General features: G+C 42.0%; 1 protein-coding gene across 2 annotated transcripts; it reads right to left on the bottom strand.

Moving 5' to 3' along the window:
- Positions 1-404: 404 nt before the first annotated feature.
- On the bottom strand, positions 405-27,315 carry mapkapk2a (MAPK activated protein kinase 2a). Of its 2 annotated transcripts, none has more exons than XM_080000950.1 (10): positions 26,664-27,315; positions 11,603-11,742; positions 6,004-6,068; positions 5,214-5,293; positions 4,761-4,887; positions 4,564-4,639; positions 4,361-4,485; positions 3,988-4,073; positions 2,539-2,619; positions 405-1,733 (listed from the first exon to the last, which is right to left on the bottom strand). In XM_080000950.1, the coding sequence occupies exons 1-10, from the start codon at positions 26,883-26,885 to the stop codon at positions 1,584-1,586; spliced, it is 1,152 nt and encodes a 383-aa protein (XP_079857076.1). In that variant the 5' UTR covers positions 26,886-27,315; the 3' UTR covers positions 405-1,583. The 2 variants fall into 2 exon arrangements, with proteins under 2 accessions (XP_079857076.1, XP_079857077.1); XM_080000951.1 differs by having other exon boundaries at positions 2,539-2,616.

The following is a 27,315-nucleotide window of genomic DNA, read 5'->3' as shown; positions in this document are numbered from 1 at the left end:
CAGTTAATTCCCGTGATCCCGTGGGTGCTCCGGCGGCTGTCGCACCGCGCGAGCGGGAGTCGGCATGGTCTGACGACAGGTTGCTGGTGGTACATCAGAAATCTGCTCCACAATGGAAAGCTACTCTTAAGTGCAGCCCACTTTCTACCGAGGTGCCGCTCTGTCTGGAGGCAGCACCGCACAATGTCTGTTGCTGTACAGTCCCACCGAGCGCGCTTGACTCCCGGATGCAACAGTTTGTAACATGGTTTCATTCAGACTGATTGAGTGACTCGGGTAGATCCTCGTTCCCCTGTGGGTGCTGCGTCACACAAAAAAATAACGCACATAAAACATCCTATTGTTGCTACACCCCCCCCCCCCCGCCCCCCCGCCCAAAAAAAAAAAAAAAAAAAGTTTCGCAAACAGAAATGAAAAACAAGTACAGAAGGTCCTGGAGGTCACTTGAGCGGACAAACACGCCTGCATAGCACTGACATGAGACATCATGTGGCAATGGTATCAGTTTTAAAGCACAATGTCGGTAGAAACCTGAACCAAAGAGAGTAGGACTTGAGTCCATGGTTGCACAGGTCACAGCAACAATGGACAAGGCCTATGCTACAATGATTGTGGAGGCCCTAAAATTAACAAAAAAATAAAATTAAAAAAATACAGTATTGGTAGGAGTCCTACTTTCCTATGAGCAGCAGGAGTCTTTTTTTCTTTTTTTTTCCAAGCTCCTTTATTTTGAATGGCTCCCTGCGTTCTTCCCCCAAACGTTATTTACTCACACCGAGAAGTGAGGACTGTTGCGATATGAGTGAGGGGATGCTCAGCGAGGGTTATAAAATCTTATTATCGTCATCATACGGCTCTAGCGACGCACACACGCGTCCAAGGTCGGGGCGCGACACTCTTGGCCCCCCCCCCCCCCGTCTGCATAGACCCCTGCTCTACAGTCACAGGAGAAACAACAACATCAATCATGACGGACGAGGAGACAAGGACGCCCCTGCGCTCGGGGACAGATCGCTTACATTCCACGAGTCATTCCAAAAAAAAAAAAAAAAACACAACCTGCTACCGCCGCACAGGGGCAGGACGAGCACCTTTCCCTTGATTTACCTTATTTTTTTTTTTGGGATTATAGCCGTTCGCCAAAAACATTCACAGGCGTTAGGGGGTGTCGGGGGCTAATGCCAAGGCGGGGGCGCTGGGCGCGGGCGGACGCTGGCGTCCCCTTCTCAGCGCCGCCTGGGAGGAGAGAAGAGCTCCTTCTCTCCTTCTCTCTCTCTTCACTCCCTTTTAGAATTCATAATCTCTTGACCCGGTGTAAAAACAACAAATCAATACACTCCATACCGCGGCAGAGTGGTCAGTTTGTTAAAATTCTTGAGTAATAAAAACAACAACAAAAAAAGAAAAACACTCCTATGAAATATTAGAACTTTTCATGAAAAAAAAACAATACAAGATAAAACACTGTTAAAATCCATGCAACGCGACTCGAGAGGACAAATTATTGCTTCCTTTTTTTTTTTTTTTTTTTTTTTTTTTTTTTAATTTATACAACCTGGGTGTTTTTCCTGCACGTGCAAGGTTCAGTGGGCAGGTGTCGGTGTGTCTGCAATTGTGGTACTGGCTTTCTTCCTCCTTTTCGATAGCAGCGGATTGGTCGATTCCTCGATGGTCTTGATCTTAATTTGCTCATAGTCGACCCTCATGGTTGCCAAGGCACTGGTCATTTCCTCCTGGAAAACACAGACAGGAAGTCCATTAGGACACTGCATGGTTGTCACGCGGACTCCCCCCCCCCCCACCACTCCCCCCATCTCCTGACTGTGCTAGAGACAGTGTGTATCACAGGGTTTTTCACACCAGAATGACACAAGTGCAAAACTCCAGCACACGGGGTGTGATGAAAACAGTTTCATTTTCCTCTCGCAAGACTGATCCAGATGGTGTGACGTCATTAAGCGGAAGCTTTTGTCCAAAGCGACTTACGAAATAAGGCCCTTCGACGACAACCTCGCTTCATTCATAATTCCAACGTATGCCGTGACTTACAACTAACTATCACTTAAACTCCTGCTCAAGTCAGAGCCCGAGCCGATGAAAACCCGTGTCTCCTGCAGGGTCATTTAGACCCGGGACTGAAACCCCGGGTGTTACCTTTCCCCACCGGCGACAAATGCAGGGTGTAAGCGGGTTTTTGGCACAGTGGGAGAGGGGAATCGCTCGACCGACCTTGAACGAGTGTCTCGACCGCTAAGACAGCCGTGCTTTTAAGGTGAAACAGTTTCTTTTCACGACAGATGCCTCAGGCGTGACTTAACCAGGACTGGACCGCACACCCTAACTGGATGGATGGACGACGCCGTTCGTCACTGGACAGACAGTTAAAGTCAGACCGTGGACTTGAACGGTCAAATATGACTCATCTCAGATGTCAAAACCACACAAAATGCAGAAACCAAAGCTATTGAGAACGATTTGCTAAAATAAACTGCGATAAAGGCTCCGTGTGGAGAAGCTCCAGGCCACTCCGGGTCTGACCTTGACGTCCTCCCACGCGTCCATCTCCTCTTTCAGCACGCGGCTGGTGTGGAGCGGCGTCTGGGGAACCTCCATCGACTGCTGGAAAAGACGGAAACCCAATTCATCAACACTGTGCTGTGGAGTTACTGCTCTTTCGACTTGTGATCGCAAAACAGAAAAAGTCCAACGAATGATGAGTAGAAAATGTGGTCATCGGCTGAATTCAGTGACATGGGTCAACCTTTCAGTTCAGCCGAATTTACCCCACATTTTTAACTGATAACTTGTTCTTATCTGCCCTGATAAATAAAATGAGGTTAAAAAAAAAACCTAAAAAACCTTCAGTTGTGATTAAGGTGCAAATTCTCCTTAGTATAATTTAAAGAGAATCAACACCAATAATCAGTTGTCTTCCTCCTGGAGAACAAAGTGAGTTGAGAGTGCAGGTATGCGGTATCATTCAATCATTTTTTAAATCTCTCAAAGACATTTACAATTTAAGACAGATTTGGGTACAAACCTGTAACCTCAAGTATGAGGTTCAGCAGTAGTCTTAGGGTTTTGAACATCAGAAATTCTGACTGATGCAGAACAACTTGACTAATTCTGACAAATAGAAATACATGGATAAATCAAATGAAACCAATAAATAAAAATTGATTAAATGTTAATGTGGAAATTAAGACATACACCGATCAGCCACAACATTAAAACCACCACTTATATTATGTGCCACATGATGTAGAATAAAACGTGATTCATCAGACCAGGCCACCTTCTTCCATTGCTCCATGGTCCAGTTCTGACGCTCACGTGTCCATTGTAGGAGCTTTCAGTGGTGGACAGGGGTCAGCATGGACACTCTGACCGCTCTGCAGCTACACAACCCCATGCGCAGCAAGCTGTGATGCATTGTGTGTTCTGACACCTTTCTATCATAGCAGCATTCACTTTTTCACCAACTTGTGCTACAGTAGCTCTTCTGTGGGATCGAACCAGACAGGCTAGACTTCCCCACGAGCATTCAATGAGCCTTGGACGCCCATGACCCTGTCCCCGGTTCAGTGGTTGTCCTTCCTTGGACCACTTTTGGGAGCGACTAACCACTGCATACCAGGAACACCCCACAAGACCTGTGATTTTGGAGATGCTCTGACCCAGTCGTCTAGCATCACAATGTGGGGTCCTTGTCAAAGTGGCTCACATCCTTACGCTGCTTTCTAACACCTGATATATGACTGATATATCCCACCCCTTGACAGGTGCCATTGGAACCAGATGATTAATGTGATTCACTTCACCTGTCGGTGGTTTTTATGTTGTGGCTGATTGGTGTAAATTCACATTGTAAACATGTAACCTGCAGACTGGGGTTGTCACTCGTTCTGTCCAGTACGCGAGATGCTCCAGCCGGATAGCGGGAGAGTCATTATAATTACAATCAGGAGTGAATGTGTGTTTGCTTACATTGATCCAGGGGTGGTTCATGAATTCCGTGATGGTCATTCTCTGTGTGGGCTCAGTCTTCAGGAGGGTTCCAATAAGTTGTTGAGCTAAACACCAGTTGAAAAGGACAACAAAACAATTATCATTTGCAAGTGAAAAGGATGACATTCATCTGCAATGCCACTACCTTTTCAACAACTGCCACTACCTTTTTTTTTTTTTTTTTTTTTTACATTGAGGGGATTTTGCATTGATGGAACGTAGGTTCAGCTAAAAAAATATATATATATATCTCTGAAAGCAATTGTTCCCGTTACAGCAAATGTGAATAGCTTTTTATTAATGTTATGTATGAACTGAATTTCAGAAGGAATTAACAGACACCGTTTCTTACCTTCCTCAGATACCTCGGACCACTCAGGGTAGGGAAACTCATACTGGCCCATCCTGATCCTCCTCTTCATGCCAGGAGAGATGGCGAGGCCGTGGTTCGAATAGAACGGAGGATACCCACATAACCTAGGACAGGAAATACCACTTGACTCAACCAAATTACATCACGCACATGGAGGAATGACAAGACCAAAGGAGACTTACAGGATGTACATAATGACTCCCAGCGACCACATGTCACAGGACTTGTCGTACTTCTCTGGACCCAGAACCTCTGGAGCTACAGAAGGAGAGGTCAGGTTGAAAGGGAGGCAGAGGCACGGTCCTTATCTTCCTCTTTAGAGTCAGTTAGGGCATTAAGAGTGGAGATGGTGGCATTGTCGGCTTGCATAGATTCTTACCCACGTAGTAGGGTGTGTAGCAGGGTGTAGCTAGGGAGTTGTGTGAGGTTGTCTCCTTGGCAAAGCCAAAGTCTGTGAGCTTTAGCAGTGCGTTGGGCCTCTTGGAGGTATACAGTAGGTTTTCTGGCTGCAAGTAGATGTTGATAAAAAAACAGGAGAATATGTTTGTAAAACAGCTTAATTTAGCTCCATACTAGAGCAATATCTATGAAAATGATATCACAATGTTCCCATTATAAAACATTCTGATGTACGATAATGTGTCTAAACCCCCCTAACTTGTTAAAAAAAAAATATATATATATATATATATATATATCTGCACCATTCTAATCATGGCGCAACAAAGACAGCAACGACGTCAATTCAGTGCTGAGACATAGCGGATTCAATCTCGTTGCCGACTTGCCTCGTCACAACGCCGCGCCCTGCTTCATATACAGTAAGACAAACCTTAACATCTCGGTGCGCAATGTTGATGGCATGCAGAAACTGGATGGCCTCTCCTATGCTCTTCATGATATCCGACGCCTCTAAAGTAAAGAGAATAACACCATTCAACAAACATTTCAGTGGCAATGAAGAGCGGGGGTGGGGGGGTACAGTCCTACTTAACTTCACAGCCACTCCAATGGGCGGCTCAGGGATAACCGACGTGAACAACTTGTGCACTAAACTTGATATTACGGCCTACTTAGTTCAGTGTGCATCAAGCCACTCAATACCACAGGCGTGCCATGATGTTAATGGAAGTAAGAATGGCAAGACGCGCCATACCTCACAGTCATTCATAATTCTTAATACAAATACTTTATCCCTCAAATTTCCCCCCCCCCCCCCCAAGAGGTGTGTTCAAGTCAGAAGGGAAAATCTGAACATAAGCTACATCCGATCTATACAAAGAACAAAAGCCTCTTTAAGGCAAAACAAAATTGAGATCCATAAAATTGGGCATTTCATATAAATTGTTAAATTGGGTACTTGAGACACTTTCCAGTCAAATTTACATCAAGCCTGCCTTGCTTTTTATGTCATTAAAATCTATTAAAATCTATTAAAATCCTCTTAGCTGGCTTCCCAAATCGATAGCACACTTTCCAATTTTTGAGAAAACATAATACACTAAAGTCAGCGGTATTAAAGTTCCCAACTTTCATTAATGAAATGTGCTGTCAGAAATGTATTTGTGATGCGTGTGCATATTAGGTGCTGAAACGGCAGTAAATGAGTACAAGCTAGTTACCTCTTTCTGTGAATGCCTGGTCTCCTCTGTCCTGAATTCGACTGAAAAGCTCTCCCCCGTCCATGCTGGAGGACACATTGACACAATGGAGTCAAATCTCAAGGGAAGACACTCTGCAAAAGTACTCCTCAGCTCTTCATTTGTGAGAAGTGTGTTCCACTAAACGCGTGTATCACCCGTAGGGTGACGATGGCTGCCTGAAATGCATCTATGCAGGCGTCTATATAACCTTCCTCTAATGCGCTCATCAAGATCGTGTATCCGCTAAGAAAGAGGGTTGCCAAGTTAAAGCTGTGGTCCTGTGAACCTAGATCATAGTGTATGGATGTTGTTGTTATTGTTAATGCCTAGGAGAGTGGTGCGTTCAAAAGTTCAGATTTTATGAAATGTATATTAAAAATCCACTCATTGGCACAAAAAAAAAAAAAATTTAAATAAAAAAACAGAAACAACTACTACAAAAATGAAGGGCAATTTAGCAGTATACCACCCAGATATAGCAAGTTAACTGTGGTTTACACACAGTGTTTTCAGTTAGATCTGCAAGCATGGTGCTTGCACGATGGCATATAACACTTACTTAAACACTTTCACTTTTAATCCTCTACCAATAATGTTGACTGAATATGTGAAAGTGTTGCCATCGCGCTTCTGCACCGGTTAACAAAACGTTTTAACAACGCCTTCTTTCTGCTGTAGTCCTGTTTGGTGAAAGACTAAGATTTTAAACAGTGAACATGTCAGAAGTATGGAACCATGTCATGACAAGGCCTATCAAAAGGCAAGTTGATTTAGCTTAGAATTTAAAGCTAATTATTAATCTTGACTGGGAATACAATGTGCTATTTTTAAAGCATGTTTTTGCATATACCTCTCATTCCTGCAGTATGAATCTTCCGCTTTCTATGCGAAACATTCACACTGCAGGAATAAGAGGTACTTTCTGCTTCAAATGTTCTTTTTAAGGGCTGCAGGACATTTAATAACTACTAGTGTTTTGCTGCCAATCAAGGCAATCACTAGCCTGACATCGCCAGACTTACAACCAATCAGAGCAACCAAACTTGGGACGTGGCGCTGAGCGATGGGAAAATGCAGGGCCAGTTGGTAAATTACATTTTTACCAAATCCAGTCCAAAGTACGGCAAATATCTTTCTTATCAACAAAAGCTTTATGTGCAGCTGATTGTTGTTCTTTTAGAGAAAATACACCGCCGCAATGGCGGATTCAACAAAATTAGCGGCAGGCATCTTGGTAAGGTGCCTCAACGGTGCTCCTCTGTATCCTCATCGTATCAAACCCCATATCAGATAAACGGTTGTGATTGGACCGACCCCGGCGAGGTCGGGTGGTAATTTGTTTGAATGGGAGGATGGCCAGACATTATGTAGAGCAAAAAAAAAAAAAAAACATGAGCTTGCAGATTTGTCTGGTTTTCCAGGCTGGGCAATTTGTCTTTTTACAGAGCTGAATGCACAGTAACTGCAAAGTCCATAATGAAGGAAATTAAGTGTAAATGAATGTGCAGTATTAAGTGTGGAGTTTTACTAATGTTGGAGCACGTGGTCTTGCATGGAGCTTGGGTAGAGTGTAGAATAAGTGCTGGCTAGCTAGAATTGGAGAAAAGCCTTCACACACGTAATAGCTCAGTTTCATTTCAACTCTTTCTCAGGTTGACTTTAAACTCCGCTTGGTACGTCTTTTCAATGTCAATCTGACTGGCTGTACATCCATAAGCAACGGCACGCTTCACGGTTTCAATATTATTCACACTCACATGCTGCGTATTCATACAAGTACCACATGTTACTGCATTTGGATATCGTGATAGTCTATGAACTAATCAATAAAAACTGTGCGCTTATATGTAGAGAATACAAGGTTTTGGGCAAGGTGGCCAGTTGTTTGTATATTTTGCAAACCCAGCAAGGGGTTGTGCTATGGACAGCAGAGGCTGTTACTATGGAATCAGATACAGTTTATTCCGCCAGGTACATTTTACATATACTAGGAATTCGTTCTGGTGAGGATTGGTGCCTAGAGCCATCTTTATACTCCCAAATGGACGCGGACGTGCACGCGGTTCTATATATACACTATATTTAATGTCCACACATGCGCGTGTGAAACCAAGTGACCAATGTAAAAAAAATAAAAATAAAAAAATCTTATGGCTTACTTTTTCTAAATTCCTTTGTGGTTTGTATACTGCTTAACAAGCCCGCCAAAGAACATCACTAGCACATGTGTAGTTGACACGCTTAGGTGCGCAGGGAACACAATCTGGGTGCGCAGACGCAGAAAGTATAGATTGGCCTTCACATTGTGGACCATTAGCAAAACATTTTTTTTTTTTTTTTTTTAAATGTAACAGTCCGCAAAAATAGAGTATAGAAATAATAAAACAGTGACGTAATAATGTTGTTTCCTCTTACCTTTTTCAATCTAAGAAAAAAAATGTATACTAGTAAAAGATTAAAAAAAAATTAAAAAAAAAGAGGAGTCAGGTGAAAAAGCTCTGCTGGTATCAGCGTGTTAAATAAAACGCAAAATCGAATGACCAAACGAGGTACAGTTTAGCAGAGTCTGTTTAGCAAGAGTGTGTTGTGCTCCCCCAAAACAATGCAAAGTGAGCCAAGCCGTGTGCTACAAGGGTTAATACATCGATGACAACCAAAACCATTTCAATGAATGTGCTTATCCTTTGCCCAAAATCCACTACCTTAAATACACACATTAACCGGCTGAATGGTTCAGTCCAGCACACAGATAGAGTAGATTGGTTTACAGTGCTGCTTCCACCATGTTGGCATGGTAGCAGTATTATGGGTATTGATATTTTATAAAGGTTTGAGTTAGTCTAGTTATTTTTCATACCATCAATAATTTTCACAGGAAAAGTGAAGTGTATTAAGGTATGATACAGGCAGTGGTCAGACAACACGGAAAAAAACAGAGAATATAAGATAAAAGGAAACGTATTCTGCAAACACAAGTTATTATTTCTCTTTGTGTTCTCATTTCTTCGAAGCTCAAGGTGTATTTTAATGGTAAAGCTGAGCAAGAGTGTCGAGGAAATTAGTCATCAGTTGTAATCGGGTGCTTTAATCAGTGGTGTGTGTATGTGGGTGGCTGGACACCACCACTACTGACTTTATGGAAACCACAGAGCACGTGAGATATCAAGTTTGGTTAAAGCGGTGAGATCTTTATGTGTGCAAAATGCAAGGCAACAGATAGTAAATGCCACTAACCTTGTTTAGAAGAAATGGGACACTTTCTATTAGGTCCTGCATAGCGGAATTACAATAACTAAGATGAACATACTTACAATAACTGAACTCAACAATCGTTCACACGCAGGTCACGTACAGTGGGGCAAAAAAGTATTTAGTCAGCCACCAATTGTGCAAGTTCTCCCACTTAAAAAGATGAGAGAGGCCTGTTATTTTCATCATAGGTATACCTCAACTATGAGAGACAAAATGAGAAAAAGAAATCCAGAAAATCACATTGTCTGATTTTTAAAGAATTTATTTGCAAATTATGGTGGAAAATAAGTATTTGGTCAATAACAAAAGTTCATCTCAATACTTTGTTATACACCCTTTGTTTGCAATGACAGAGGTCAAACGTTTTCTGTAAGTCTTCACAAGGTTTTCACACACTGTTGCTGGTATTTTGGCCCATTCCTCCATGCAGATCTCCTCTGGAGCAGTGATGTTTTGGGGCTGTCGCTGGGCAACACGGACTTTCAACTCCCTCCAAAGATTTTCTATGGGGTTGAGATCTGGAGACTGGCTAGGCCACTCCAGGACCTTGAAATGCTTCTTACGAAGCCACTCCTTCGTTGCCCGGGCGGTGTGTTTGGGATCATTGTCATGCTGAAAGACCCAGCCGCGTTTCATCTTCAATGCCCTTGCTGATGGAAGGAGGTTTTCACTCAAAATCTCACGATACATGGCCCCATTCATTCTTTCCTTGACACGGATCAGTCGTCCTGGTCCCTTTGCAGAAAAACAGCCCCAAAGCATGATGTTTCCACCCCCATGCTTCACAGTAGGTATGGTGTTCTTTGGATGCAACTCAGCTTTCTTTCTCCTCCAAACACGACAAGTTGAGTTTTTACCAAAAAGTTCTATTTTGGTTTCATCTGACCATATGACATTCTCCCAATCCTCTTCTGGATCATCCAAATGCTCTCTAGCAAACTTCAGACGGGCCTGGACATGTACTGGCTTAAGCAGGGGGACATGTCTGGCACTGCAGGATTTGAGTCCCTGGCGGCGTAGTGTGTTACTGATGGTAGCCTTTGTTACTTTGGTCCCAGCTCTCTGCAGGTCTTTCACTAGGTCCCCCCGTGTGGTTCTGGGATGTTTGCTCACCGTTCTTGTGATCATTTTGACCCCACGGGGTGAGATCTTGCAGGGAGCCCCAGATCGAGGGAGATTATCAGTGGTCTTGTATGTCTTCCATTTTCTAATAATTGCTCCCACAGTTGATTTCTTCACAACAAGCTGCCTACCTATTGCAGATTCAGTCTTCCCAGCCTGGTGCAGGTCTACAATTTTGTTTCTGGTGTCCTTTGACAGCTCTTTGGTCTTGGCCATAGTGGAGTTTGGAGTGTGACTGTTTGAGGTTGTGAACAGGTGTCTTTTATACTGATAACGAGTTCAAACAGGTGCCATTAATACAGGTAACGAGTGGAGGACAGAGGAGCCTCTTAAAGAAAAAGTAACAGGTCTGTGAAAGCCAGAAATCTTGCTTGTTTGTAGGTGACCAAATACTTATTTTACCGAGGAATTTACCAATTAATTCATTAAAAATCCTACAATGTGATTTCCTGGATTTTTTACCCCCATTCTGTCTCTCATAGTCGAAGTGTACCTATGATGAAAATTACAGGCCTCTCCCATCTTTTTAAGTGGGAGAACTTGCACAATGGTGGCTGACTAAATACTTTTTTGCCCCACTGTATGTCGTGTGCGCACATGAACGGACCTGAGCATTTCCACCCAAGACAGACATTCACTGGCTTTATAAAACTTCTATTGGTATTCTTTTACACAAACAACCTTTTTGGGAGGCGATTAGAGTTGGACTACAAGACGAAACTCATTCTGCGTTAAGCACATGAGAGTGAAGTGTTTAACAACAATGGTGGAAGAGTAAGATTATATGGAGGAAAAAACAAACAAAAATAAAACAAGCATCAAATGCTGCACCCCCAGACGCATACTTCACACATTCGGATCCAGAAAATACCTGACTTGGATCTTTTTTTTTTTTAACTGGCCAGTTCCTATTGGATCTCGGGGGCGATTTTACAGACCTCTAACTCAGAATGCCATGCACACCATGCTCTCTCTCTTCTGACTGCCCATCGTACGGTCGATTACACGTCCATATCGTCAAACAATTGTCCGACAAAATATGAATTTTGCACATCCCTATAATGAATGCGAGCACCTGTTTTTTAGGTGAACTTAGCCACTGACCAAAATATGAATTAGGTCCTGCATGAAAGTGCATAGATCTGCTCATCAAAATGTTAACGTGTGCATGTGTCCAGGACTAAGTCTGCTGGGGGCCACTCACCACTCCATGACGATGAGCAGACACTTCCTGCCCTGGTAGAGGTTCTCGTAAACATCAATAATGCGTACTATGTTGGCACATGGTGATGCCCTCCAGTGGAGCTCCACCTCCCTGCGGGCCTTGGCACAATCCTGTAGAATCTGGGCAGAGGGGGGGGAGGATTAGTTATCTTGTTTTATGCTTTCACTGAGGTGGCATCTAATTTAGGATTCTGAGTTTCATCAACATAAAGCCAAATGTACAATATATATAGTCATGGACTACAGGTTAACTATATCTGTATATGTAGAAACAGACTACAGGTCACAGCCAGAGTATTCCCCCAGCCAATCAGAGTTCAAGCAGCCAATTACACTTTCACCATGGTAATGGAATCGTGGCATAATTCTGTTCCTTTGCAACAGTCACGTCACTGTTGGCAAATCCGCCAACATTGGAATACTGCGAGAACCAAGAAGCCTGCTACAGGAGGAGAAATTAGCAAAAATACATTTATGATTTCTCACTGGGTATAAGTAACTTATTTTCCACATGAATTGTGCAATTCATCAACCCAAATAAAATGGGGATATTTTTTGGTTTATTTATTTATTTATTTTTAATCACTAAAATGTAGATGGTTTTTTTCACATATCAAAATGCAAGTGTTAAATGATCCATTGCAAGAACAGCAACATAATAATTGTGAATATTATTTTTCATATACCGTGATGCATTGGGATTGCATTCAAAAGTTTGGACGGAAGACAAGGACTAACCTACAAAACATTTTTTAACTCAACGAGAATATTATCTGGTATGGTTGAAATGGGGCCCTCTTGGCCTCTGAACTACAGGTTATCATCTGGAGCTATATGTGAATGTGTGAACTGAAATTTTGTATTCTGTGGGAAGATGCAGATGAATCAGGTCAACTGACAGAACAGTGCTGCCATCAGCAGAACACATAACGTAATGCTCCACATGTGGCCACAAACCTTTTCCCTATTCCTCACTTGTGAGGATGTAGCGCCCCCTTCCTGCAACAGTCTGCCATTACGTCACTGAATATTTTTGAGCACTTTTTGTTACTCATTTATTTTGGCTGTTTTGTTTTTGATGCAGGATGAAAATAAATAAATAAAGATCCTCATTGGTTGGCTCCTCTTCATTAGAACACAGGCTTAGTAACATGTGCCCCTTGAATCATTACACAAATTCAGTATTCACATAAAAAGACGACTCAAAACATCTCCCTTTACAGTATATTATGTCCCAGTTGCTGATGGCTGGTACTCCACAAGATCGGCGCCTCTACCTGGCCTCCAACCCACCCCGCCTTTCCAAGAACATGTTACGTAAAGAATACAATCATTGCAATGGCAGCCAGGGTAATTAACCTACATGTCCTTGCCCTGACATGTAGGCCGAGTTGCCAAACTGAAGCCATACGATCACACTTGTTCTTGGTATTGAAGACCATTAGACATCTGAGGAATTCATGCCGGGTCAATGTGGACAGTGGGAATGAGGAATATTTAAATAAAGTCAGGTGGAATACCATTAAAGTAATTATAATCAAAAAAAGTTTTTTTAAATTATAAAAAACAAACAACCATTTCCTTTGTTTCCGTTAGTACTCAAAATAAAGTAGCTGTAGTTGGCAAGCAGCAAATGGCATCAGTGATTATTCTAGACAGGCCACTGACCTGCCCCCGTCATAAATTACACAGCAACGAGCCTGCAGATCGTCACAGGAAACTGGCCGACTCTGTTACATAGTTAAAGAGGTGCTTGGTCAAATATAGGCCCGGGCCTTGCTGATCAAGCCCACCTAGAAGAGAATAAAAGGAGCTTTCAAACAGACGGCCGCACTTACAACTACTGCTACTGACACAGTCACTCAACCTGTGCATCAGACCTCTTCATTGTCAGGTTGATTTGGTCTTAATAAGGAGCGTCAGAAGATTTTCCATGCTTTCACAGTATAAAAAAAAAAAGAGTAAAAGAGGTGACTTTGTGGTGGAAACAAATCAGTAGAATTTTTTTTTTTTATCTCATACCATCTGAAAGTAACAGTTGGTGACTTGCAGTTAATAGCCAAAACAGTTATGACATTTAAAAGTCAATTGCATACATCAACCTAAATGACTTTCACATTACCTAATAACTCGCACATGCTCCACTCGAGTAACGAAACCAACATACTGTTTGGTCTATGTTCATAATGACCAAAAACATCTGACAGTGTGTGGAAAGAATTCCTCTCTCAGACAAACACACACACACACACACACAGTCCAACATTCCAGTCTTGCCTACACACACACATCAGCGTGGGCCTGCTTCCAACGAGCAGCGGGAGATATCCAGTGAACCTTGTCTGCTGTCTGGGCTCAGACGGCTGGCCTTTCGGCAGCCGCCTGGGTTAGATCGTCCCTGCTCCGCCCAGGTAAGGCAGGAGGTGCCCAAACCTTCACCCAAACTACACAGTGGTCAGTCACAGCTCTGCTCTCAAAGCCTTGCACCAGCATTCGTAAAGCTCCTACAGTTTGAAACTCTAAGTAAATGTTTTTTTTGGAAGACTGGGCCATGAGGTTGGTCTGTTCACATCTTGTTTTGTATACAAATTATAAAATAGGTTATTAACATAAGGTTTTAATGGACAAAAATAAGTCACATAATAAATGGAGATTACACTATAGGTGGATGAATCATGAATAAAATACTTTCATTTACATTTCAATTTACTTGAGCAGACTTTTTAGTGAAGAAAGCATATCCAATCATACAGATGGAGTTTGCCATAAACATACAAAACATAAATTGCATCTCGATTCAGGATTGAATAATTTGTGGTTTATTTTTAGACACATACCACATTTGATGTGTGCGATTCTATTACTGTCTAATGTCACCACTTATGTCTCATTAGCCTGTGATGAAGTGCGTTTGACACAAGGAGGCGATTTGTCAGTATCTGGTTAACTTGTCAGTTTCAGTTTTGCAGTCATCTGACTCAGCGTGTATGTGCGTGCGTGCGCGACCACCTCACAATGTCACTCAGATAATATCAGCCAAATGGATGTTGATTTTCAAAATTAAAGCCCTCTAAGTATCAAATATGAGCATTGTTTCCTCTCAAAGAAAAAAATAAATAATAAAAAGCGCATCCCTAATGCAAGCACAATGTTGTATACAGGTACTTCTCACTTAACGACCGAGTTCAGTTCCTACGACCAGGTCGTTAAGGAAATTGGTCGATAAGCGAGGACCCGCATAATTTTATAATTAGGGGGCGTGGCAAAAAGGAGTGTAGGGAATACTGACCAACTGTGGGAACGGGGGGGGGGGGGGGCAGCCACGAGCAGTGGGCAGCATACAGCGACGCCCGGGGAACAATTACAGGGTTCCATCGCTGGTCAGACAAGGATATTCTGCATGTTTTTGGTGGGGCTCCTTACTGATGTTAGGAGGAGGAAACCCCATGTGAGCACAGGGAGAACACGCAAACTCCACACAGAAAGGCCTCTCATTGGGAGATAACCTGCCAGAGGGCGGTGCCAATAGCGCCCCAGGTGGGAATCGAACTCAGGACCTTCTTGCTGTGAGGCAGCAGTGCAATGTGCTTTTTGGTTTTCAGACTGTTAACCTTGTTTGTCCACATTTCACACTTTTAAGGCTCAAGAGAATTGTTGCTCATTTAATCCATACATTAAGCCATTTTAAGGTGATGAGGACACTGAGTCTTATCTTCTTTGAGTAAACTTCTTCTGAAGTGGCCAAAACAAAGCGCTTGTGTAACCAAAAATCCGGTTAAACATAGGGAAGTTGAAATGACAAGAGCGGTTGGGAATGACAAACATAACCCTGTCAAAAAGGAAGCATGACGCTGGGCTGGTCTGGTGTGTGTGTGTGTGTGTGTGTGTGTGTGTGTGTGTGTGTGTGTGTCTCCCAACAAGAGGGGAACATGCTCCAAAACTAAAATTAGCCCCTCCCAATATAGCAAACCTCCTTTCACAAACAAAGCACGCTGCCTGTCACCTTAACACAAAGACACACACACTCCCCTAATCTCCATGCTGGTGCTGGTGACTGTGGAGCACCCCCATCTGCTGCAAGCCCTTTAAAGGCTACACAGTAAAACCTTTAGAGTGGGGGGGGGGGTGTCAAGAGGCAGATGGGTATACAATAACCCCCCCCACCCAGCCAACACAAAAGCCACAGAGTCAGGGGCTGGAGGGGAGGGAGGGCGGAGGGGGTCAGGCGGGAGGAGGATCCATCTTCCACCTGCCTCTGAGGAGCAGATAGAGATGGACGGCTCAGCAGAAAGCAGCGCAGGGGAAACATGGAGGTGTTAAGGCTACAAACCTCTCAAAGAGACAAAACCAACGAACAGAACTCTAAACTTGTGCATGCTTCTGTGTGTTTTAAGTAGGGCTGGTTATTGCGCATGATCTCATGATTTGATTTCAGTACAAGCACAATTCAATATCGTGATTATGAGTATATATATATATATATATATATATATATATATATATATATATATATATAAAATATTATATTCAAATTAATTCAGAAATCGAAACAATAGAAGGGAGTATTGACCCCCCCCCTTTTTTTAACCCAGTCAGAGTGCTATGGCCGGCCTCTTATTTGATATTTGGAAAGTAAATTGTTCATATGAATAATTTAATCATATGTAATCACGTCCTATGACAATGTGCATTCTGCATGTCACAAAAACAACTGCAAATATTTTAGTAATATTCTCCCCCCCCCCCCTCCAAACCATGGGTTCAAAGACAAAAAAAAAGACTTTACTGGAACGCAAGCTGAAACAATATTTTAGTGTTTCAGCTTGCGTTCCAGTAAAGTCTTTAAAATGAACTTTCAATTCAAGATACAGTGCTGTATGACGATGCACTGTTGCTGTTGGTGACGTAGGCTCTGTTGTCTTGGCGAAGGGGCGACAAGTTTAAGGTATGTTGATTTGGAAAAGCTGCGGAAATTTTACAAATTTGCAACCTATTGCGGAGATTGATTGAATTTGAATTTATTTTTTTGACTGCTTGGGAGGAGGATCCATGTCAACATGGCATACAAATTGAGCTCTTGTAGGAATCAAAGCAAAACAGTCACGTTGTCAAAGACGTACACCATACTAATCATTAACTAAAGGAAATTACATTAAAGTGCTGCTCAGTGAGTCAGTTACGTCCTGGTTTCCATTCAACAGACAGCAGCTTGCTCCCAGCATGTATCTGTCACTCAACCCACCAAAAACAGGAAGAAAGAGAGGGACAGGGAAATGGGAGATTCAGTTTGTATGCGTGCATGTTTGAAGTTGAAATCAGACTGAGACAGTAACATGTCTCACCTTGCTGACTCACAGGCCGACAGGTGCAGCCTGAAAGTAAGGCGGGAGGGTGCTGGAAAAAAAGGGAAGTGGAGAGGAGAAACTAAGAGATGCCACAGTGATTTGAGAGCCAGGAATTTCAGCATTATTTTGGTAGCGTATTATTTGCTCGGGCCTCCTCCTCATCACAACTGACACTTGATTCATGGTGTGAATCCCCGTCCGTATCAGATGGTATTTGTAGCTTCCTGCACACAAACGCAGCCTCTCCCTGCCTTATAAGTCCAGTCTGCAGTCTTTAAATGACGGGGGGGAGTTTCCAACGCAATGCGTGGTTTTCCTCTGACTGGGTTTGTGTGTGTACAGTCCAAAGGGTTAAAAATGGGGTTGGTCGGCTGACTTCCTCGTAAAGCTGACAAAGCAAAGCAAGACTTTTCAACTGAAACGGAATACTGGAATGATTTTATGAATTGTCAGGAGGAGCCGAGCCGTCTAACTGCCCTGACATTCTACTACAGAGAGGCATTTAGAGGCAAAAAATATGGGCAAGGGAAAGATTTCTCATCTTATGGTAATTTCCAATTGTAAAGATCAATAGGCTTGGGCGATAGCTTAAATTTTATATTATGATGCAGTCACGGCCAAATATTGTGATACACGATATAATTATCAATATTATCGTGGTTGCTGACGGTGTGGGGACACGGCACGGAGAAGACTCGTAGACGTGTTTGGTTCCCCCCCCCCCACATAACATACGGAGAGGGGGGCGATTGGGGAGAGAATCACAGAGAAAGTATCTCCATTACGCACGGTTTCCTTCAACATGCATTTGTTTTGTTCCATATGGATAAATGGATGGATCCATATAAAATAAAATAACCTAAATCTAAAATAAAAAACACACTGTTTTAGCGTGGGTACCATCAGAGCTGCACGCACGCCACAAAGTTTAAATCCTCCGGCTGCTTCCTCGCTGTTGCACAGATACGTCCACATACTGTACATCCTCTCTGTGTGCGCAAGTGAATGAGCGCCGTCCATCTCTGGCAAATATCGCAATAATATCGAATATCGGCCTTGCCTAGAGATCAAAGGCAAATCCTGAAGACAGGTCCCTCTATAGTGCACTGTTTGTATTCCAGAAGTGTAAATTCCCTCTTCTGTCGGCATAGAACTTCTTAAACAAGTGGATCAAACAATTACGACAACAATGGTTGGTGCTTGCCAATACCTTGTTCAGAGCAGTAGTCCGAGTGCTTTTTTATTGTGGAAACATGAAAAACCCAGAAATTACTTTAGACTGCTCAGGTGCTTTTTAGTCAGCAACCGGTGGAAGAAAAACAGCAATTCCAAGCTTCCTCCGGGTGCACCATCTCAAATAATAGCCGACTGAAAAAGTGCATGTGCAAGTGCATACACTCTTGTTGTTGAAAATGACAGGACAGAGAATAAGCAAACATATGAGCGGTGGGACCGTTTGACAGACACTGTACAGTTTCAAGTGTAATAAAAGTCTGGGGTGGGGTGGGGTTGATTGCACAGCTTTCACTTTAGAGAGCCGCAGCCCATTTTCCGGAATTTTATGAGACAGTAAGATGTTTCCGTGAGAGCAGCCAGTCGGTCAGTTGCCAGTCAGTTTATATGAAATTCATCGGCTGGATGTGCCTGAAATAATTCACTTTCCTTGTGCAGATAATAGCATGATGCACCATGTAACAACTAAACTTCCTCATTAGGCACACATTAAGGGAAAAGTCAAGGGAAGATACACACAACCAAGTGGGGAAAGCCCGATACAACAAGTGGGAATGGAGAAAAGAAAATTGATTAAAAAAAAAAAAAAAAAAAAAAAATTAACCACGTTGACCAAATGTACCCACCCATACTATCATAACATGAAAAGGGCATAACTAGGCAACCACATTCTAAATAACTCACCATTTTTCTTTTTTCTATAGTTTTAAATCAGTTAATTTGGCTATGTGTATATTGGAATAATGCAATAATTTTTTAAATAATCTCTCAAACTAATTGACCTGAGTAACTAAAAATTGTTAAGAGAATGAATTTGAAAAACATTTTTTTTAACCTTTAAATATTCTCATTGATTTACCACTTTAATCAGATATTTCAATGTGATGTAAACATCTAGCAAATATGATTTTCCATTCATAACAGGGTTAGGGTACAATCGTGTGCTTTAGTCTTCGCTATGTGAAACCACTCTCAACCAGAGTGTGGACGTTAAGCGAAAGGACACAGCTACATGAGTATTGAGCCAGTTTATGAGCTCTGGGGGATGTTTGCCGAACAAAATACTGATTAACCTCAAAACAAATTCTTGTTCACCATAAAGCACAAATTCAGTTTTTGCAAGCCACCATTTTCCCAATAAAATGTTTTGTGTCCGAAATGGCTGACAAAGGGATCACGGCATCATCCACACGGCTAGACATAAATATCAAAATCATATGAATCAAACATCTAGAAACACAAAGAGAGGTACGGGAGGGACAAGTCAAAACAAGTACCGTTTACTGGTATGAACAGAGCCACAACAGAATCACAGGCAAATGACATGGCACTGCTGTGAATTTGATTTGGCCAAAGGAGCTTAGAAACGCAAGCTAAATATTTACTAAAAGAGCTTTTGCTGCTGGATAATCTGTTTTTGACACACATGCGACACGTCCCATACGTGTCAAATAACGTATTTCAAAGTAACCTGAGGAAATTATACATTTAATGAGAGGTTAATGTGAACAAAGAAACTGTGGTGCTGTCGGCACACGCCATACGACATACACAGGCCTACAAATCAGGAAGTGCGTTACTGGAATTGTACTGTGCTGTCGTATGTTGGCCGCTAGCAACGGGATAGTAAGCAAGGGATCACAACAGCAACGACCGCAAAGTAACGTTAGAGTCTCATTAATGACCAGAAGGAGTATTTTGGCACAACCTATCAGTATGATAAATGCAAATTCAAGGTAGAATGAGACCCCCCAGTCTTCTGTTTGAGAAAAAAAATTCCAAGTGAACTACATTAACAATGGGTAGAGGATGAGGTGTGAGATGATGGCGGTGTAGGTTCCTCATTAGATAGAAAAATGCAAACTGGCTGCAATTCTAACTAAATAAAATGTATATTCCCACTTCACAGAACCCGTTTAGGCCTTGGCTGAAGGACAAACTTGACACTAAACTGTGAGTTTGTGTACAGCTACCGCCCTACTGCGAGCCCAAAGCCTCACTCCAGCTTTTATTAATCATGACAGAGAAATGACAGTCAAAGTCCCACTAAGCCTGTATGCCCAAACTTGCCTAACTTTGCCCATCCAAGTGAATTTTTTTCAAGGAAAAAGTAATAATTTTCTCGGTCACAGACATGTTTATCAACTTGGCCTTTAGCACATATCTCTAGAAATACAATTGGGTTTATTGAAATAAAATTGGGTCATAACGTCATCATAAAATACTGTTTGATAAGGCAGCAATTCATTATAATTCCTTTTTTTGTATGTCAGTTTGTAGGCCTACTGTGAGCTTATGTTTTCCAAAGAGGACACTATCATGGTTTTCTTCAGCTAAGTGTGAGGGGCGTAATTCTAACTCCATACAGTGATCGATGACCATATGGGCTGGATGACTTGGTGAAACATGGATTTAACAGAGCATATGATGCAAAATGAACCCATTTACAGCACAGTGAAAGATAAACCATGGATTGTAAACTATGAAGAGTATGAAACTTTTATTATAACTATAAAACCTCACTAAAAATAGATAAAATAATGATAATTCACAAAGCGCCTACCCTAGCACCAAGAAGAAAAAATATCATGTCTTTTTTTTTTTTTTCTTTAATGGCACTAATATGTAAAGTAATCCATGGAAGCGGAACGTAAGCTTCTCGCACTGAAGACCGGGTGTGGCACCACAACAGAGGAACTCCTTTCGCGCTCCCTTTTCCTTCCTTCCTCTTGTCATCTCATGACTGATGTTTGGTTTTGGTTTTTCTTCCTCTGTCTATGGCTTAATAAATGGATGTTGCAAGCGTTTTGCTGTACATGGAACTGTGCAAATGATTCCATCAAGAAAGTTTTGAGTCAGCAATACATTTTCCTGTCTTAAAAACTATTGCATGCTGAAATCCTGCAACTCTTCCTGTATCACTTATCAGAAAAAGATGGCTAAGGGTCACATACATACCATTATTCACATGCCACTTTAATTCACATATCTGTATATACATAATTGCCTATTCCATATACATAAGCATATTCCCTCCATTTTATTCTATATATTTTTATTCTATAAGTATTCAACTTACTGTATTACGTTTTCGGAGTCAGTTAGTTGGTCTTTTAGAAAGAAATTTTTCCTAGGACATATTGTGTGTTATCACACAATATGTGCGTTGCATTACATTTCACTGCATATATGTATGAAACTATGTATATGACGAATAAACCTCTTGAATCTTGAATCATTAAGATAGCACAGAGTGAGATTAAGTTAGTCCATACAAAAGACAGTTATAATGTCTGATAGCAATTATTTGAGTTAAAATTGGAATAAAATATGGAATGCAAATTAACTGGGTTACAGTTGGGTTGTGTAAATAGTCTACAAAAGCTGCTTTCACACACGCACCCCGGCGAATATCAGGATAATCAGGTCCGGACATCGTCTGAAGTTGCCCTTTCACACATGTACTTTTACAAAAAGAAGAGTCTTGGGTGTCTTAACTGGGTGACCAAAAACAAAAATAATGAACTAAAGAACATAGTGTCCAAGACTGCGCCAGATTCCTGACGGCCATGTAAACAGGCCAAATAAAATAAATACCCATCTCATAAATTACATTGACATGACATCACCGTGTTCCAAATTATTATGCAAATTGGATTTAAGTGTCATAAACATTTAATTTTTTGTTTTTCCACATTATTAAGCAGGCCACAGGTTTCAAGAATTATAGGAAAGAAAAAGGATCTCTCTGCTGCCAAAAAGCGTCAAATAGTGCAATGCCTTGGACAAGGTATGAAAACATTAGATATTTCATGAAAACTTAAGCGTGATCATCGTACTGTGAAGAGATTTGTGGCTGATTCAGAGCACAGATGGGTTCATGCAGATAAAGGCAGAATGAGCAAGGTTTCTGCCAGCGCCTCTGGAGTCCTGCGAACCTCAAGGTGTGTGATCCTCCAGTGGCTTGCAGTTGTGCATAAACCTACTATTTGGCCACCCCTAACCAATGCTCACAAGCAGAAACGGTTGCAGTGGGCCCAGAAATACATGAAGACTATTTTTCAAACAGTCTTGTTTACTGATGAGTGCGGTGCAACCCTGGATGGTCCGGATGGTTGAAGAAGTGGATGGTTGGTGGATGGCCACCATGTCCCAACAAGGCTGCGACGTCAGCAAGGAGGTGGTGGAGTCTTGTTTTGGGCCAGACTCATGGGGAGAGAGCTGGTAGGCCCCTTTAGGGTCCTGAAGGTGGGGAATTGACCTCGGCAAAGTATATAGAGTTTGTGACTGACCACTTTCTTCCATGGTACAAAAAGAAGAACCGTGCCTTCCGTAGCAAAAACATCCTCATGCATGACAATGCACCATCTCATGCTGCAAAGAATACCTCTGTGTCATTGGTTGCTATGGGCATAAGGAGAGAAACTCATGGTGTGGCCCCCATCCTCCCCTGACCTCAACCCTATTGAGAACCTTTGGAGCATCCTCAAGCAAAAGATCTATGAGGGTGGAGGCAGTTGGCATCAAAACAGCAGCTCTGGGAGGCTATTCCGACGTCCTGCAAAGAAATTCAAGCAGAAACTCTCCACAAACTCACAAGTTCAATGGATGCATGAATTGTGAAGGTGATATCTAAGAAGGCTCCTATGTCAACATGTACTTGGCCTGTTAAGATGTTTTTGATTTAAATAGCTTTTGATTTCAGTAAATATAACCTAATGCTGCAAATTCAACAAATGACTATTTTCAGTTCTTTACAACCTATCAAATTTTTTGAAACTCTGTTGTGCATAATAATTTGGAACAGTGCATTTTGAGTTTTTTATTTTTGAAAAAAATACTGTTATCATTGAGAGGTTTATTCAATAACATTCGAACATTATACCCTAACGGTTGATGACTTGAAAATTATACTGACTGTCATTTGCATCGACAATTTAGGAAAATCAGAAAAAAATATCATTTGCATAACAGTTTGGAACGCGGTGTATACAAAGAAGTTGTTTGTCATACCAAGAAGAACCCAGTATGATACATGCCACATTGGCATACATCCCAAAAGTCAACAGACACATAAGCAGATAAATCTAAAGGCAGCCAGGCACTGCAGTTTCTCATTTTTAAGGCCATTCGTAATCAGCTCACAACAGTAAACTCTAAGGCCTTACCGCCACTCTGTACAAACAAACCGTTATAAACAGAAACATTAAGAACACCGTGTGGTGTGGAGATGGTGTGGTTTGAGCGGCTACACCTGTCCTGGTTCTAGGTAACTCGTTGGTTGGTCTAACGAGCGAGCGAGCGAGCAACCTCTCGCTCTCTCGCTCGCTCTCTCGTGCCAGAGGGCCCTGAATACACCACTTGGGTGGTGGGCAAAACTGCCACACACCTCTAAGCACAACCAGGACAAGGAAGCTCATTAAAGCAGAGTCCATAAACTCAATTATTTTAGCTCATTGTGTTTATTATGAAAAAAATATATATATCACCATTTCTACATACTATGGTGGGGAAACATTGACAAAATAAATTGACGAATACCTCAACATTTTGGCAATGACTATTGGTGCTTTCATGACACATTTACACACAATCAAGTGGAGGCTTTAATAGCATAATGATAACCAAAATCATGCCAATATCTAGTCTCATATCACAATATCAATATTATATTGTTAATCGTCCCTGGCCCTACTGCATACTTTGACAAATCACCTCCAAGAGATGTGCCTATTTAATTCATTTTTTTAAATTGAAATACAGCAAAGAAATCCCCTGGAAAAAGCTTGTTTTCATAGATGGAAATCATCGCCACTTTACATTTTAACATCACAAGACTTCCCAGTTTATTTTACTATTGGCATAACTGCTGTTCGGTGGGAGCTCAGAGGACAAGTAATGAATGCTTGGGTGGATGTATAATTTTAGAGCTTTGACAAAACAGAAGGGTGTTCATCTTCTTCAAGGGTAATCACACAAATTTCAGTGGAGCATTGAAAAGCATAGGTAGAAGGTGCTTGTGGTAACCGGAATTACAAACAGTCCATACTGGATTGAGCTGCGTAGGTTAAAACATATATAAAACATAAAGTGCAGGTAGTAGGTTACGTCAAAGAGAGAGCCTATTAAACATAAGGCCGTACAGTTCCGTCTGAAGGACAAGTCAAAGTCTTTACCTCATCCAGCCACAGGTTAGGTCTCACACCTTTTAAATAAAAACACAAACTGTAATGTGCCTTTAGTGGCATGTGTGGAATTGGGATTCATCATATCGATTCATTAAATTCACTTGTCTTAAAAAACAACCACCTCCCCATGTTTTGACCCGTCACATAGCCTATATCAAATCATGTGTTGCAGCCTAGAAATCATCAACAATTGGAGAAAAAACCGTTCCAATTATGAGATAAAATAAACAATATATAAATATAATAATTAATCTAATAGAAGTTATATTAACCTGTAACAAAACATTCAAAATATCAATTAGCAATATGTTCTCCTTCTGATTAGAGAGCAATAGCAGAGGCAGCAGGGGACTGAGGGTCAAACAGACATCCCCTTTCCCTCCAACACACCGTTACTGACACGTAAACAAAAAGATGCCATTGAAATGATTCGACGGCACAGGTTCGGGAGATAAACCAAAGTTCTGAGAGCTGATGTCACCTTGGTCCCAGCGAGCAGATTCCTAGCACGTCAGTCTACAATAAACAAATGAATGGGATAGATTGGAATGGGATAACTCAGGTGACGACCGGGATAGCACAGCCCACATCTAAATTAAACCATTACAGTAGGCAAAAAAAAAAAACACAAGCAAGGAAATAAATGAACTATGCACAAGCGTCTGACATGTGCAACCAGTGCACAGCAGCCATTGACATTGAACAGCATAAGTTGTGACTTCCATCCTTGACAAACATGACATTTGGGATGACATTTCAGCTTTTCAACATCCTACCACAATTTGACGACAGTGTTCCCTCTAAGCGGTGCTTCCAAGAATCAGAATCAGAAATACTTGAATAATCCCAGGGGGAAATTACTTTAGACCAGAAGACCAGATTAATGGCTCGTACATTTCAAACTAAACAAAAAAAAGTCTAGAACTGGTTTTAAATCTATGGCAAGATCATGCGGGTTTGTGATTCAGAGTGTTGCGTCAGTGGTGATACTCGAAAAATACTGGGTGGCTTGTCTGATGTACCTTGATCAGCAAGTTAATCAAGTACATTTTAAATCTCGTTTTGTTATTCTTACCACAAATTGCATGATGTTGGCTGCTGTGCTGCAAATTAAACGTAGAAGAGGCAAATGTTCAGTGTGCACAGCACAAAAGTGGCAAACATCTGTCAGCAATCCCATAAGGGGAGCTTTATCATGGGACAGATGATGTAACCAGAATGAAGCAGAAGTTCCAGGAGCTTCTGAAGAAAATGGACAAAGTGACACCAAAGAGTATCTGCTGAGTACATGGATATAAACTTAAGAATTAAAATAAATACATCTTAAATTAAAAAAAATAAAGAAAACTGTAACAAAGCAAACATTTGCTGAGATGGCAATACTGAAAATATGGAGTTTCCAGAGGTTTACAATTTGTCTAGTCTAGCATGCAGTTTTTTTAGTTGTGGATTAAAAACATGTGACGATGAAACAGCACTGTGACCAACTTGGACTGTCCTTTTTCATTCTGACATTCTTGATAAAAACAGAAGTAGTCCAATAATGAGTTGGTTGATACTCATACTTCGACATGCAAGGCTTCGGTATAGATAATACCTTGGATGATGTAGAGTACTTTGAGATCAAAGAAGAGAGATGGGAATTTCGCTTTTACTTCTTTGCGCACTGCAACTGACTTTTCTGCTGTTTCCAAATCGACGCCAGATCATAGGACCTTCAACAAAGCCATTTTGAGCAAATGGCAGGCTTTTAATAAGCCCAAATGTAGACATGTGGTACTATCACACTAGTTTCAAAGAACGATAGAGAAAAATGGAAAAGCCAATTGAAGGCATCTGAGCTGCACTTTTAAAGAGTCACATTTTCAGCAAGTTATCCCAGGCGTTCCTACTAAAGCACGTTGCTCTTGTATTTCCGAGTGATATACTGAAAGCAAGGTCACACATATGACCACACAGGACGTTCACAGGCCGCGTCACCGAAGAAGAACAGGATTGCGCAATTTCTTTAAATGTTTCTTTTTTTTTTTTCACACTTTCAGTCACGTATCTTTCTGAAAGTGTTCGGACGATGTCGATTCCTCTTTCTACCGGATTGTCACTTCTAGGTCGCGTTTCTCAGTCTTAATTTCCAGTACGAGAGACCCCAATGGATCAATTTGACTGTACATATATAGAACAGTCAAAGTATAGTAAATACACAAATGACTATACAGTCTAGACACAACAGAAAAGATCTCCTGAGCATCATTCGTGTCACATCCGTGTCACTTACTTTGAGCGCGTACTTGTCCCCGCTCTTCTTCTGGAAGATTTCCAGAACCTTGCCGTTGATGCCCAGTCCCAGGACCTGGCTGGTGACCCGGTAGTCGTCGATGATGGCGTTCTTTTTGATCTGTAAACTGGGCTTGGCGTGGAACTGGAGGAACTGGCCCACGGGGTTCTGCTGGCCCGGCGGGTTGGGGAACAGCGGCTGGTTCTGAGCGTTGGACAGCATGCCGGGACCGGGTACGAACAGCCGCCTCTTTCCTTCCTGGGTCTATCTGGTCCGGAACACGTCGCGGTTCTCACGACCAGATATCTACGGCCGAGGTGCTTGCGGGCACGTCCGCGCTACAGTCACTCAAGCGGGCTTCGCGACGCGGTACCGGGGCTCGTACGCGAGCTAGCCGCTAGCATGCTAACCCGATCCTATTCTTGACCCGTGATCTCTGGCTAGCACGTCAGCTAGCGGTTAGCTTATCCATCCCGCCGGCTCTGGCTTGAATCGTTTAATTAAAAAAATAAAAAAATAAATAAAAAATAAAAACGTCGCGTCTCGGGAAGGAAGGCGGCAGCGGGACGCTCGTCGACGGGCGTCGAAAGCCCAGAAAGAGACGAACAAACAACAGAGAAAGTGTGACGCCAGGAGCGCGACGCACGCTCCA

This window comes from Zeus faber (assembly GCF_960531495.2).
Source record: "Zeus faber genome assembly, chromosome: 5".
NCBI lineage: Eukaryota > Metazoa > Chordata > Actinopteri > Zeiformes > Zeidae > Zeus > Zeus faber.
The sequence above is the reverse complement of the archived record's forward strand: the minus strand, read 5'-3'. Positions and strand labels throughout refer to the sequence as shown.